General features: G+C 45.0%; 1 protein-coding gene across 2 annotated transcripts in view; it reads right to left on the bottom strand.

The window, feature by feature from the left end:
* The window catches only part of ELMO2 (engulfment and cell motility 2), a 50,714-nt gene that overhangs the window by 25,305 nt on the left and 9,601 nt on the right, over window positions 1-15,808 (bottom strand). For both annotated transcript variants that reach the window (XM_066587987.1, XM_066587986.1), the window contains exons 2-4: window positions 7,301-7,429; window positions 2,611-2,651; window positions 625-697 (exon numbers count right to left, since the gene is read on the bottom strand). In XM_066587987.1, coding sequence (XP_066444084.1) covers window positions 625-697; window positions 2,611-2,651; window positions 7,301-7,378 — 192 coding nt within the window. In that variant the 5' untranslated portion in view covers window positions 7,379-7,429. The remainder of the gene's footprint in view (window positions 1-624; window positions 698-2,610; window positions 2,652-7,300; window positions 7,430-15,808) is intronic.

Raw genomic sequence — 15,808 nt, forward strand, 5'->3', positions numbered from 1 at the left:
TTCCTGTGGAAAACATCTAGAATTAAAATACCCCTACACTCGCCTCCTTTAGCGCTCAGTGGCAATGCTTTTCTGTTTTTCGGTCCTTCAGCAACCTCTGACAAGTCATCTTGTGTGACCGCTGCAACCTCTGATTCGATTGCAGTGGTCACATGGGATGACAACTTATAGCCAAAGGCAGGGTGTACAGAGACCAGAGAAGCGTTACCACGCCAGCACCAGTGGAGGAGAGTTTAGACTTTTTTTTAACTTTGAATTCCTGTTTTTGACTTGCAGATCTTACTGCAGATAATCCGAGGCAAAATCTGAAACAATTAGGTGTTGTTGAGTATTCTGACTTCCAAATAAACTCAATGGAGAAAATACGCAACAAATGAGCAACCAAACCAAAATAGGAAATAAACCTGTTGAAGATTTACAAATCCCTGCTGCAGGTCAATTTCTGCACAAAAAAGTTCTACAGAGTGTGTATGAGATGTTTTCGCCCACTTTGCTGCTATATTCTGCAGCAAACTTTCTGACCAAGATTCTCTATGACAAATCGGCTGCACTTCTGTCTCGTGTAGACGTATCCTCTACCAGCACCCTTGCAGAGAGATTCTGTAGTGGTCCACGGCGGCTCACCTGCTCAGTGATGTACAGTTGGGGCCCATCCGCATAGCGAAAGGCATAATATTCAGGATTCGGCAAAGACCACCTGAGCAACAGAAAAGTAAAACAAGAGTGATATTTTTCATACAACTCAATCACATCACTATTGATAGTAATTCATGACGATTATAATCATAGTAATCCAATCATTTAGCATTTGTAGTGCCTCGGAATTCTAGGTGCTGCTCTGTTACCAGCCCTTTCAAGTTGGTTAGAGGATCACTGATACGTCTGAGGTATACACTGAAACATGCCACCACCACAACTTTATCTTCATGTATTGCGTTATCCCCAGAACCTCTGTGTGCCTTTTCCGAAATGTATACCAGGTTGGACCTTGCGTACATTTCTGGTATAATTACGCCAGTTTCTGGCATAAATTCTACATAAAACTGTTGTGGTGGATGGCGACTCCACCTTCTGACAAGCCCTGCCCACTTTTTGGGAAAGTGGCAGGATAGGAGAAGAAAGTTGCAGCTTTCTGCACAAACACCTGCTTGCTCAAGAATTTGCAACTTGCAACAAAAATGTGCCCCATTACCTATCAATATTCTACCTGTGTAACTAGGCCTAATGTCCACTAGCAAAATTGAATTGCGGATTCTGCATGCGGATTCCGCGGGTGAAATTTTGCCCATAGGAATATCATTGGCCATCTGCAGTCAATTAAATTGAATTTTGCACCTGCAAATGGCATTTTAATTGATTCGGGTTTCTCACGTGCGGAAAAAAACCACAGCATGCTCCATTTTAGTGCGGATTCCGCGCAGAACGGCCACATTGCTATCAATACGTGCGGATATCCGCATGAAAAAAAATACCATTTAAAACAATTCCGCGCGGAGTCTTGCAGAAATCACCGGATTGTATTTTTCTAGTGGACATGAGGCCTTAGTTTCATCCCAACTCAGTTGTATCTGTACATTCTAAGGCCTCATGTCCAGTAGCAAAATTGGAATCAGCATTCAATTTTGCCCATAGGGATCCATTGGCCATCCGCGGTCAATTAAATTGAAATTTGCACCCGCAGATGGCATTTTAATGGATTTGCGTTTTCTCCCGTGCGGGAAAAAAAGGGCAGCATGCTCCATTTTCTGCGGGGCTCCCGCAGGCTTCCATAGGAGCCTATGGAAGCCGTCCTGTCCCGCAGTACACGCGCAGCTGAATCCCTGCTCTCTGGCGCGGGAGAGCAGGAGTTTTAAAAAAAAAGTGCACGGCGCATGCGCATGCCGAGCGCATCCTCTGGGCAGAGAGAAAGAAGATCTGGCCGCGGCGGACAGGAACCCGCAGCGTCCAGACAGGTAAGAAAAATCTTTTTTCAGGCCTCATGTTCCCGGGAAAGGAGTGACCCGCTGCGGGATTCTGCATGGAGAATCCGCGCGGGCCCGAATTTCCTAGTGGACATGAGGCCTAAACCTTTTCATTATGAGCAGCTGGGTCTCAGTCTGACCAGCAGTCCAGAGCATGGAGGACTTCCTGGCAGCTCTCAGACCCCTCCACACCCCACCAAGCTCCACTCTTCCTTTGAATGTCCCCCCATGTATATCTTGCTGCCCTACATAACTAGAAGAGCAGTGATATAGTAAGTAAGTTCATACAATGATTAGTTGCAGTTATAAAACTCCCAACTGCTCACAAGCTTTTCTTTGGCGCTCATCAGCTGTTCTCACTCTTACTACTTTAGAAGCCACATCCGCAGACCAGATACCCATATCCAAACCTCCAGATCTGGACCAGACACAGCCAAGTTGTAGTTGTGGATTGTGCAGCACAAATCCACTGCAATTTACACTACAAGTCGATAGAATTTTAAAACCTCATTCACATGTACCAGAAACATTCTGCATGGTGATCAAAGCGTGGTGCAGATCATTACGACATGGAAGCTCAGAGTCAGTTACGCCCTCTAAGCTACCATTTAATGTGCATGGAATTCCATAGTAAATTGTGAGTACTAACCCGTCACACACCTCCTTGATAATTGATGCCAGAGGCCGTTTCTGCAAAAGAAAATGTCAACAGGTGAGGAAATTAGGATAATGCACAACTTCACCAATCTCTCACTTGTGTTTCTGATCACACATGGTTACTACTGGGGGGTTACTGCCATTCAGGACTCTTCCATTGGATGCACAGAAATAATCAAGAAGCAGCCATTAAAGGGAAACTATGGCTGTACACAGCTTTCCCCACCAATATCGTCTGATCACCATGTGGTTCAGCGGCTGGACCCGCAGTCAAGAGTTGATCACAAGTCGATCATTAAGGAATGGTTTGTCTATGTGGAGAATATTTGGGTGAGGAGGAGTGTACAGGATTACATAGCGTTAAATGCACACCCTTTAATTCATGGAGTGAAGCGTAAGGTTGATGTGTGGGTTCAGTTTCCATCATCAGTGGTAGGAAGGGCGAATATAATTAAGATGGCTGTAACAGCACAGGTTCCTTATATTTTTGATAACTCACTGGTATAGATCCCATATAATATTATAAAATAGGGGTCACGGAGAGCGCCAACACACTATGTATATATACCACAATGATGCTCGTGTGGTAACTCACCTGGTGCAAGGCATATCACCCTCAGGTGATTATGCCTGCACCTGACATCCTGGTGTGCTTGTAAAGATTACTTTATCCAGGGTATACCAAAGACAGATAAGCAGAAAAAATCCAAACTTTCTGGAGAGCTGCGGGTCACAATATAACTCCGTTCCTCCTAGGAGGTCGGATGAATCCAAAGAAACTACAGAAAAAAACTATAGACCTGCGCTGCTTGAAATACCAAATCAATTATGCATGTCTCAATAATCAGTATTTCCAATAGAGACAAACAAAACACTTTTTTTTATTTTATACGAATAAAAGAAAAGAGGTAGCAACCTCCTCAGTTTGATATATAAAAATACTTGCGGGATCCTTATACATGCGACGCGTTTCGGCGCAATATACGCCTTTCTCAAGCATACAAAAACATCAACAAACATGGGTATAAATAGGACTAAACAAATTACGTACCTATTGCAAGGTATCATTCATCAAGTGTGGGTGGGTTGCAGTTCTTGGCGCCGTTATGGCCAAGAAAGATGACGTATCAGGCATCACCACGCTCAATACGGCGCTCCGGATGTGACATATGCGGCCGGCATCGGAGATCGTAATGCCTCTAATGTTATTCCGGACCACGCCTCCCTAGGTTCAGTGGTGTGTCTCATTAAACGTAGCTCCTTTCTAACTGGAGACGCACGCCGTCATGACGTAGCTCCGTGATTTCCATAATGAAGCGCTACGTAGCGCTTCCTGGCTCCGGTACGTACCGTGATGACGTGGCTCAAGAAATACCGAGATGGAACGCAACGCTGCGCCTCAGGGGGCGTGGAAGCGGCCGATCATGTGACTTGTAATAGCACTATGTGTTTAATATATACATGGCTATTTAAATAAAACTACAACGTTTTGAATTGATTACTTCATGCGGCCGATCATGAAACTTATAATGGCACTGTGTGCTGAGTATACACGGGGCTATTATTATGTACATATTATAAGCCATATATAAATAAAAATTCTTATCAATATACGAAAGCCAGCAATAATTAATAATCCGGTAAAACTAATGATAATTAATGTATCCTGTGATAATCTTCTATATAGTATTGTAAAAATATATAACTCTATACAGTAAAATGTTAAATACATATTCACATAAAATATAAAAGGATATTGGTTCTTGATATTTTATGTGAATATGTATTTAACATTTTACTGTATAGAGTTATATATTTTTACATTACTATATAGAAGATTATCACAGGATACATTAATTATCATTAGTTTTACCGGATTATTAATTATTGCTGGCTTTCGTATATTGATAAGAATTTTTATTTATATATGGCTTATAATATGTACATAATAATTATTACCTTTAGAATGTTAGTTATGAACAATTTATATTTAATGTATGCTCACCAAATGACGATGATAATTTATGTCTATTACCTCTATAGCTGTTTAGGCATCTGGTCTCATGCATATTAATTTGATATATTATCTCAACAAATGATTTAAATTAAGAAATGCATGAAGTAATTAATTTAAAACGTTTTAGTTTCATTCAATAGCCCCGTGTATACTCAGCACACAGTGCCATTATAAGTTTCATGATCGGCCGCATGAAGTAATCAATTCAAAACGTTGTAGTTTTATTTAAATAGCCATGTATATATTAAACACATAGTGCTATTACAAGTCACATGATCGGCCGCTTCCACGCCCCCTGAGGCGCAGCGTTGCGTTCCATCTCGGTATTTCTTGAGCCACGTCATCACGGTACGTACCGGAGCCAGGAAGCGCTACGTTGCGCTTCATTATGGAAATCACGGAGCTACGTCATGACGGCGTGCGTCTCCAGTTAGAAAGGAGCTACGTTTAATGAGACACACCACTGAACCTAGGGAGGCGTGGTCCGGAATAACATTAGAGGCATTACGATCTCCGATGCCGGCCGCATATGTCACATCCGGAGCGCCGTATTGAGCGTGGTGATGCCTGATACGTCATCTTTCTTGGCCATAACGGCGCCAAGAACTGCAACCCACCCACACTTGATGAATGATACCTTGCAATAGGTACGTAATTTGTTTAGTCCTATTTATACCCATGTTTGTTGATGTTTTTGTATGCTTGAGAAAGGCGTATATTGCGCCGAAACGCGTCGCATGTATAAGGATCCCGCAAGTATTTTTATATATCAAACTGAGGAGGTTGCTACCTCTTTTCTTTTATTCGTATAAAATAAAAAAAAGTGTTTTGTTTGTCTCTATTGGAAATACTGATTATTGAGACATGCATAATTGATTTGGTATTTCAAGCAGCGCAGGTCTATAGTTTTTTTCTGTAGTTTCTATATAATATTATAAAAAAATAAACAGTCTATTCCGTGACCGGTTACGGAGAAAACAGGTGGCTCATATTAAGATGGGAAAATTGCAATTGGGAAAAGAACAAGTTGGGCTGGCGTTACCAGATGTGTGTGAACAGGGGTGTGAGAAGGATAGTGAGGAGGCTCGGAAGGATTTGAGGGTTTGCATATTAAGGTATATATTGGGAGGGAAACTAGTATTGGACTCACTGTAAGCCCATAGATTTAAAGGGGTTTTCCAGTGAACTACTATTGATGACTTATCATCAGGATAGGTTATCAATAGTTCATTGGCCGGGGTCTGCTCCTCGGGATCCAGACCGATCAGCTGAGCGGGCGCATGCTGTCCATGCCGCAGTAACACAGAGGTCAAAGCGGAAGCCTCCGCATCAACCTCCATGTAGTGGCCGGCGCTTGTAACTACAGGCACGGCTCTCATGGAAATCAATGGGAGCCGTGCCACCAGTTACAAGTGCCAGCCTACAATACAGTGTTATGAGAAGAGAATTGTACACTACTTTAAACAGCTACAGGATGAACGTGCGCTACCTATTACTACTTTTTATAGCTATTTACAATAGAGCCATGCTTTGCAGTGTCAGGCACATCATATTAATCTAGAAATGTTGTCACTGGAAATAGTAGATTGTATCTCGAGTGCTGAAACATTATACAAACTGATATTAGTATTCCATCAAATTATAGTCTCAAAAATTCTAAAAGATCCCCTTAGCCGGGACAAATGGATGGCAGATGTTGGAGGTGTTTCAGAGGAACACTGGTCAGATGTGCTGGAAGCAGTGCCAGGCCTCTCAGTATGACACAGGAACAATGGCTTTTATTACACCAAGCCTATAGGACTCCCTACCTGTTGGCTAAATCGGGGGTCCATGAAGAAGAGACATGCCCTCGATGTCAGGAACCAGCAGCAAATCTCATCCATATGTTTTGGGCCTGTGCTTCGCTGACGTCTTTCAGGCAGGGGATAAATTATCGTATTTAAGAAGTTTATGAGATTCAGGTCCCTAGTGTTCCCTTAACAGGAGTGTTGAGGTATGTGGCTGATCTCTCAACAGATCAAATGCAGAAGTTAGCGGTTTCCAAAATTTTATACCAAGTTTGAAAAACCATAGCAAAATAGTTTGAGTTGAAATAGACCTTGAACTCTGTGATCTTGATGGAAAAGGGGACCCATCAAAAAAGGGATAATATGGCTAATGGGCCTTTTAGACAGAGAGAATCTCATGATTCTCGTTTACCCAAGCAAACTAACTGGTGACGTCATCACCAGCTCATTCGCACTTGTGCAGCCCGTTTAGACTGCATAATTCTCATTGCGAATCATGCAGTGTTTCACACTCCTATGTGAAAGATTGAATGATCAGTGCAGGGCATAATGCTGCCGTTGCAATGGCGATGACACAGACTCATTGTGGGACGGACAGCTTCCATTGACTGCAATGGAAGCCGTCCGTGCGATTTTCTGCACAGAATAGAACATGCTGCGATTCTTCCCCGCAAGCAGAAAATTGCAGTCGATTTCCGCTCGTGGGCAGGGAAGAATCTTTTAACATGGTATTTCTATGGACGGACGTTGCTGCGGAATTCGCGGCAGGCATTCTGCAGCGATCCGTCCGTGTGCATAGGGCCTAAGGGTACATGTGGATTATGTGACTGTGTTCAGCAGGTCAATGTAAATGAGTTATTACTCCTTCAGCTGCTCACCTGGTCTATTTCAATCAGCTGGGCATTAGCTCCAGGCCACTCAATGGCTACCTTCACTATATCCGGCGGTGGAGGCATGTCGCCTGGTGGCTTTGCTGGCCAGCCCTCCGCTGGAGCGCTCACTCAGATCTGAAAGAAGTAAAAAGGTAAATCAATTGGCCATTTTCAAAGCTGCAAGTCCTCAGAAATGCAAATATAGAAAGTTCATAACACGTCCTTCAGGCTCCATCCACATCTTGTTTTCTACTCCCTCCAGGGGTTTCATCAGGGTGTCCATTTAAAATCCCAAAAGTTGAATCCCTAGAAAGTCTTCTTAGTCTTTATTGAAAACTGCTGAAATGGAGACCAGTAAGGCTTCAATTTGGTAGGTTTCCATTCATTTCCAGCATTTTGTGCCAGAAAGAATAGCATGCTGGACTGCATTATTCCTTTTGTCCCAAAATGCCAGAAATGAACTGCAACCTGTTGTCTCTGTTCAACGGGTTAAAGTGAGACTACTGTAAAAGTTGCAAGATTTCCTACAAAACATAGCAAATTGTGGCTGTATAGAGCATGCCATGATTTTGTATTCTTGCAATGCAGCAGCCTACAAAACATCACTAATGTGAAGGAACCCATTGGAAAGCATGGGCTTCACATACAGACGATTTGTAGCACTGTCACATCGTAAAGAAAGTCCAAGTTCTGTCCAAGTTTTTAACTGATAACACCCATAAAAGAACTCAGACCCATCATATTCAATGGGGCTTGTCATACGTGTGATTTCCACCTCCCATGTACCGATGATCTAAAATAATAAAACTCCCAGCACGCCCGGCTCTTGCACGTCGAATAGCACATAAACAGGGGGTCTGTCCAATGCAAGCGGACCCCCAGAATCTCAGGCGCAACTCGCACTTGGGCGTTCTAATAAGGCCTTAGTGATATAACTAATTTTAGCCTTAAGAGCAGTAAATCATTTCCCCTTTTATGTTCCCACAGTCAGAATTTATTTTGTCAAGCTCTACAAGACCTTATATTTTGTGGTACAAGTTCTGTTTTTATAAAACATAATTTCAGGTACATATGTGTTGAATAACTTACTACAATTTTTGCTTGGGGGGGGAGGGGAAAATAAAAAAAAAATAATTTCACCATTATTTCTTGAGATTTATTTTCATGGCTTTCGCCGTGTGATATGAATATTATGCTAGTTTTATTGTAAGGGTCATTACAATTATAACAACACCAAATTTACAGGAAGGCATTAAAAAGAGCAACCAACCTAAAGTTACATGAACACACCCCAATCCTTCTGGGAAAATGTTCAATGGACAAATGGCACCAAACTAGAGTTCTCCAGCATTGCACAGCAGTGTTTGTTCATAGGCTACAAAGAATAGTGCCCCCTGCGAACAGAACACATGGTGGAGGATCAATCATTTTGTGGGGCTGGGTTGCAATTTCTGGGATGGGAGGCCTTGAACTTGTTACATAGAAGAAGGAAACAAGGGCAATGGTGCTCTAGGACGGTGGAATCAGGTAGGAGAAGACCTTGCGGGCAAGACATGGCCAGATTATGGTGCCAGTTGGGCGCTGAAGAATTTGCCCGCAAGGTCTTCTCCTGACCTAGAACGTCACTGCCTTTGTTCCCTTCTTCTATGCACTGATACAAAGCTTTGTCTACCCGGATTGGCCAGGACACAACACATTGCTTGCACTTTTGACATTTGGGTACCATTATTTCTTTTCTCCCCTGTATTTAGCACCAGAGATCCGCACTATGGAGCGCCGTTTGTTTTTTCTCTTGGACGTGTTACAGGAACAATTAAATCAGAAGATTATCAGAGCATTTTAGAGTGAAATGTGCTCCCAAGTGTAAGAAAACTAGGTTTGTATAGAATAAAATGGGTCATACAGCAGGATAATGACCCAAAACACATCGAAAAATAAGACTGGTTAATAACAAAAAAAAAATGGATTGTTTTAAACTGGTCAGCAACGAGTCCTGATTAGAGATGAGCGAGCATACTCGCTAAGGGCAATTACTCGATCGAGCATTGCCCTTAGCGAGTACCTGCCCGCTCGGAAGAAAAGGTTCGGCTGCCGGCGGCGGGCAGGGAGCGGCGAGGGAGAGCGGGGAGGAATGGAGGGGAGATCTCTCTCTCCCTCTCTCCCCCCCGCTCACTGCCGCAACTCACCTGTCACCCGCCCCGGCAGCTGAACCTTTTCTTCCGAGCGGGCAGGTACTCGCTAAGGGCAATGCTCGATCGAGTAATTGCCCTTAGCGACTATGTTCGCTCATCTCTAGTCCTGATCTCAATCCAATAAAAAAATTAATTATATATATCTTTGGAGAGCACTGACATCTGCTATTGGGAAAAGGAACCTGTAAGGCCGGGTTCACACAGGGCAGATTAGCCACAGAAATTCCGTTCAGAATTTCGCCGCAGCAAATTGGCCCTCGGATTAGCCAGCTATGTGGACGAGATTTCCTCCACACGAGATGGCGAATCTGTCGCAGCAAAGCCGCAGCATTTCCATTCTTTTTCTTTTCATTGCGGCTGTGCTTTCCTCTATGGGAACGCCGGCCGCAATGGAAAAGCATGCGGCCGAGCCACTCCAAAGCCCGCGGCTAAGTGCCATGGGTTTTGAAGCAGTGCTTTCCTGGCGGAAATCTTGCGGTTTTTCACTGAGGACAACCCACAAGATTTCCGTCGGGAATACACCGTGTGGGAACCCAACCTAAACATTCAAGAGCTTGAGAGAAGTGCACTAGAAGACATAACAAGCAGACAGGTACAAGAAGTCACAGATGGGTATAAAAACAGTTTGGAGGGGTCATTTTTTTTGCCTGCTGTCATGTAACCAAGTATTAGGGAAGGCGCCTTTAAAGGGAATCTGTTATCAGGATCTTCAATTATAAACGGCCACTAGAGCATTATCAATCCCTTTTAACAGACCCCAGCCATAGGTTTGTATAAAACGGAAGAATGCTCCTCACTCCAAAAGCTTCCTCTTTAGAGATGAGCGAGTATACTCGCTAAGGGCAATTGCTCGAGCGAGCATTGCCCTTAGCGAGTACCTGCCCGCTTGAGACAAAAGGTTCGGGTGCCGGCACGGTGAGTAGCGGAAGTCAGCAGGGGGGAGAGAGAGAGAAAGAGATCTCCCCTCCGTTCCTCCCCGCAGCACCCTGCCCGGCGCCAGCACCCGAACCTTTTGTCTCGAGCGGGCAGGTACTCGCTAAAGGCAATGCTCGCTCGAGCAATTGCCCTTAGCGAGTATACTCGCTCATCACTATTCCTCTTATATTGGGGTGCCTTGTATGCTAACTGGCTTGAGTCATAAAGGCAAGGCATCATCACATTACGCACACCCCCTCCACTATCTTGCAGCCTCCTTGCCATTGATGTCAGCGCAAGTCAAGAAATCCTGTGTTTGTGTACTGTGTGGCCCTCTGCCCTTGTCAGAAACAGACAAACAAAGGCAGACACCTCAAATTCAATTGCACACTGTGCAGATGCTGTGTCAGGGACCGAACCTGGGACCTCCTTGCGCTCTAGTCAGTGGCTCTCCCTACTGAGCCATCCAACTTGGACAGTTTGCCTGCATGACTCTGGCCTTGTTCTATGTTTCCTGTTAGTCTAGTTCCTGCCTCCCTGTCCTGGCCCCGCCACTAATTGAAACTTCCTTAGGAGCGTGATTATTGTGCTCCAAGTCTTGATCTAGCTCCATTTCTGCTTGCTCCTCTGCGATTCTACTAAACCTCCTGATATTGACCCCTGGCTTCACTTTTGACTACGCTACTTATCCATCTGTACTGCAAAGTGAGAACTCCCGTTGCTGACCCCTGGCTTCCCTTCTGACTACAGAGTCAGGAATGAATTTTTTTCCTTACAAATGAGCTAAATTGACTCGTTGGGGGGTTTATTTTGCCTTCCTCTGGATCAACAAAGGGGGGTTGAAACAGGCTGATCTAGATGGACATTGTCTTCATTCAGCCTAACATACTATGTTAGTATGCAACCTGCCTCATTCATCTGTATTGCAAACTGAGACCTCCTGCTGCCAAATGCTGGCTCTTCCCTGACTACTCTCCAGACCTGCAGTTATTACACCTGAGGCTCCAACCTTGTACCTGAAACTGCTACATGTGGGATGCTGAGTTCGTCAGAGTATCACGCCCGGAGCTCACAGGCACTGCACTCACTCTAGGGGGATACATTAGAGATCAGTGTGCATGTTGTTTGCGACAGGGGCAGATGGCCACACAGTGCAAGTGCAAGATCTCACCAAGATTTGGGCCAACGTCAGTGGCAGGATGAGGCAGCCAGGCAGTGGAGGGGGCATGAATAATAGAATGATGGTCTGACTCAAGGCTTTGGCGGCCCACCTCGGTGACTCAAGACATATTAATTAGTATACACGGCGACTCAATATAAACATTTTTGGAGTGAGGAGAATTCTTCTGTTTTATACAAACATGGCTGGGGTGTGTTAAATGTGATTGTTAGCGCTCTGGTGGCAGTTTACAGTCTTTAAAGGGAACCTGTTGGATTGAAAATGCAGTCCAGTCTGCTAGCAGCAGGTTGTAGAACAGTAGGCCTAGGGTCACACGGGGCGGATTGCCGTCGGAAATCTCGCGGTTTGGCCGCAGCAAAAACCGCGAGATCTCCGCCGGCAGAGCCGCCGCGGTTTAAGCCGCGGCGGCTTTGAAGCGGTCAGGCCGCTTGCTCTTCCGTTGCGGCCGGCGCTCCCATAGAGGAGAGCGCGGCCGCAGCGGAATGAAAAAAAGAATGAGCATGCTGCTTCTTTTGAAACCGCGGCTGCGGCTGCCGCACCCGCGGTTTCAACCGGATTTACCGCAGCGGATTAGCCGTCCCGTGTGGACAAGATTTCTGAGAAACCTCGTCCACATGGCTGGCTAATCCCGGGCTTAGCGGCCGCGGGCGGTTTTGCCGCGGGCGGATCTGCTGCGGCAAAACCGCGGCAAATCCGCCCTGTGTGACCCCAGCCTAGGAGCTGAGTGGATTGATAGATTTGTGGGGAAAGATTCAATATAACTTGTATTTTACTCAATTTAACCTGTGCACAATCATACTGTCAATCACTAAGACCGCCGACTGGACTATTAGGATCAGGAAGAGCAGAGATATAAATGAATAAAATATAAGTTCTATTGAATCTTTCCCCATCGCTCTACAACATGATGCCTGTGGAATGGATTTAGAGATACTATTAAAATATTCTAATGATACAAAGTTATAACCACTTATTTCTGGAGATACTGGCTTTTTAACACTAAACAATCTAGAGTGCCAAAAATGTTGACCAAAAAAAAAAAAAAAAGTTCAATTTCATGAGGATAACCCCGACCCATCTGCCCTACTAGTGTATAGGAATACGCCAGACAGGAATCCTCCACTCGGGACCCCTCTCTACGAGGCAGGATCTGCCCCATCCACGCATCACAAGTTTGGACATTTATTCTGATTCTATTAAAAAAAAAAGTGCATGAAAAAAAAAGGAGAATAGAAGCTAAGAAAAAAAAGCAGAGTTTTTCCCAAGGGCCCATTCACACTGGGGGATTTTTTGTCCGTATTTAATTCATATTTTTACTGACTGAATACGAGCAGCACAGACCCACTGGGTTAAATTGGGGTATTGAGATGCACATTTTTTATGTGGAATGAAAAAAATCAAAGCATCTCCTATTTTGGTGCGTATTCATGGACCAAAATCCACCGTCAAAGGGGGGTTTCACACAAATATATTTTAATTGTGTTATCAGCGAACGCCATCCGCAGGGACAATCCGCGGTAAAAGGCGGTCATTGAGAGGCGTCTATTTTCGATTTTTTTTTTCCCCCCTCCTGGATATAATTTATATATTCCGCGAGCAGAAGAAAAATTGCAGCATGCTCTATTATTTTGCCGCGGATTCAGCACGCCTCCATATATGTCAATGGCTTGCAGGTACCCGAGTCATTGCTATGCGAAGGCACGGAAAATAAGAACTGTACTGCGCATGACTGCCTGCGAGCCCCCCCAACCCCCCCGCCCCCTCCCACCCCCCCGCCTGTGGTCATCCGCAATAAAGTTTAGTGCCATGCACAGGGTCATCGGCCGGGCTCACAGGTGGAATCCACTGCGGACCTCCCGCATGTGGTCTCTGACCCACTCGTGTGAGCCCGACCAGAGGAAACCACAGATTTTTAGTAATTCTACCTACACGCAGTGGGAAAGTGCGAAAACTGACCTGCAGTGCGGACCTTCAGTGTAAGAACAGTGAAATCCACAACTCGACATATAAGGGCTCCTTCACACAGATGTGTTCTGCGCACACCTCAGCGCAATGCATTTATGCCGAAGCACTTTTGTAAGCATTTGCACATTTTAATGTACTATTTTGCGCACGCAGAGCATGTTCACATAGATGTGGGACCCCCCACACCCTGATTCAATGTTCACATAGACGTGGGACCCCCTTCACCCTGATTCAATGTTCACATAGACGTGGGACCCCCTTCACCCTGATTCAAAAGGCTATTCAGCTTAAAGGAGTCCTGATCCTTTCTTTTCCCTGCCATTTTGCGCATCTCTTTGCGTATTTCGTGCGCATTTGACACCCCCTTCCATAGACTTCTATGCTCACAAAATAGAGAAGGTTCTATTTTTTGTGAGTGAGAGAAATGCGTGTGCAAAGAAAGAAAAAGAGAAAAAAAGACTGAAATCAATGGGGTTTTTTCCGTTGCAAACGCAAATTTCGTCTGCGCAAATATGAATGCAAATACACCCGTCACGGAGCCCTCCCATGCAGATTTTTGATGGCTTTTTGTGATGCATTTTCCCACCCCGTTACAGCTACGCAAAGCTGAATGACATCCGCCGTGCGAGCGGTAGCCACAATGTGGTTGCCACCCAACTTTCCCAGGAACGGAATAGACTGATTAGACAGAAGAGAAGACTCGTTGTCTTACTGGGGACGTCCTTATGCTGATGTAAAACACGGAGATGGAAAGTGATGACTGCGCAGACAGAGAGAAATCCAATCCAATGCCCAGGAGAGGTTATTGGGGCACTTGAACAGGGTATTCCTTGGCAATTCTGTGGCACAGCTCTGCCAGGCAGCCTCACCCACCAGCGGCACTCCCCTGCAATAAACAATCTATGGTGCTGATGAGAGAGAATGTCGCCCACACGCTGCTCCCACTTTACAGAGGGATAACATCTACTGCGGAGCTCACACCTCTGTCTGCCGGGAAGTCACGTATGTTCAGGGCAACAATTAGCAGCCATGGGAGGCAGATATCTGTTTCTATGGTGATTCTCATACAGCACATGTATCAGTAGAAAGCATCCTGGCATTTTATGGGTTAACAGCTTTCCTCTCTATTAAACCCCACAACTGCCGCCTCGTCTACATACGGTAGTGCCTTACTGCCTATCCGAGGACTGACTCCATAAACACCTGTGGGGCTTAGAGAGAAATAATACTGATGCCCTTGGAATAGGTCATCAACAGTTGAAGGCTGGGGTCCATGGCTCGGGCCCCTGGGCGATCAGCTGATCAGGCGCCCGCTGTCAGCGACACAACACACTGGGGTACGGAGCGGAGGCAACTCCAACCCATACAGAGGTTGGTGCTTGTAAATGCAGGTGCTGCTGGCATTAATTTTAACGAGAGCTCCAGCTGCAATTACCAGCACTGGCCACTACACAGGGAACGGAGCTATCTGCTTCCACTCTGTACCCATGTGTTGCAGCCCTGCAAGCGGGCAACCGATCAGCTGATCCCGAGCTGATCACCAGTTGATGACCAATTCCAAGGCTACATTGTCAATAGCAGCCATTTTTCAAGTTTTTGCATCCCGGGCTTTCAAGAGCCATAACTTTTTATTTTCCCATCAATATCGTCGCATAAAGTCTTTTTTTTTTTTTTTACTTGAGGAGACAATTTGCATTTTTCGAATAGTATCATATAATTAGGCTGGCTTCACACGGGCAATACAATTGTGCGAGATTTGTGTGTTGCGAGACGCACAAATATGAACCCCGTTCTTTTGAATGGGGTCATACACATGAGCGATGTTATCCCGTATAGCACCACAATGCGATGCAGGAAACAAATTGCGGCATGTTCCATCTTGTACGTGATCTCGCATCGCAGACTCATCGTCTTCAAAGGGGCCAGTGGCATCGCACCACATACTGTGTGAACCCGATGCGATGTCTCCCAATGAAAGCAATGGGAAAACTTTGTGAACCTCCACCGCGTTAACACGTCATTTTTACTGCCCTGTGATCTTTATTCTGTGGATCAGAACGGATGCAGCAATATTAAAATTACAGGGTTTTTTTTTTTAAGTTTTACTACTTTTTAATTTTTTATTACTTTCTGCCCCCATATCAAGAGACATAACCTTTTTATTTTATAGCTGACAGGATTGTGCAAAGGCTCGGTTTTTGTGCTGTGAGCTGTAGTATTAAGGGTGCATTCACACGAGCGTGTGAGTACATAGGTGCGCAC

The sequence above is a fragment of the Eleutherodactylus coqui genome, chromosome 13 (genome assembly GCF_035609145.1).
Source record: "Eleutherodactylus coqui strain aEleCoq1 chromosome 13, aEleCoq1.hap1, whole genome shotgun sequence".
Lineage (NCBI taxonomy): Eukaryota > Metazoa > Chordata > Amphibia > Anura > Eleutherodactylidae > Eleutherodactylus > Eleutherodactylus coqui.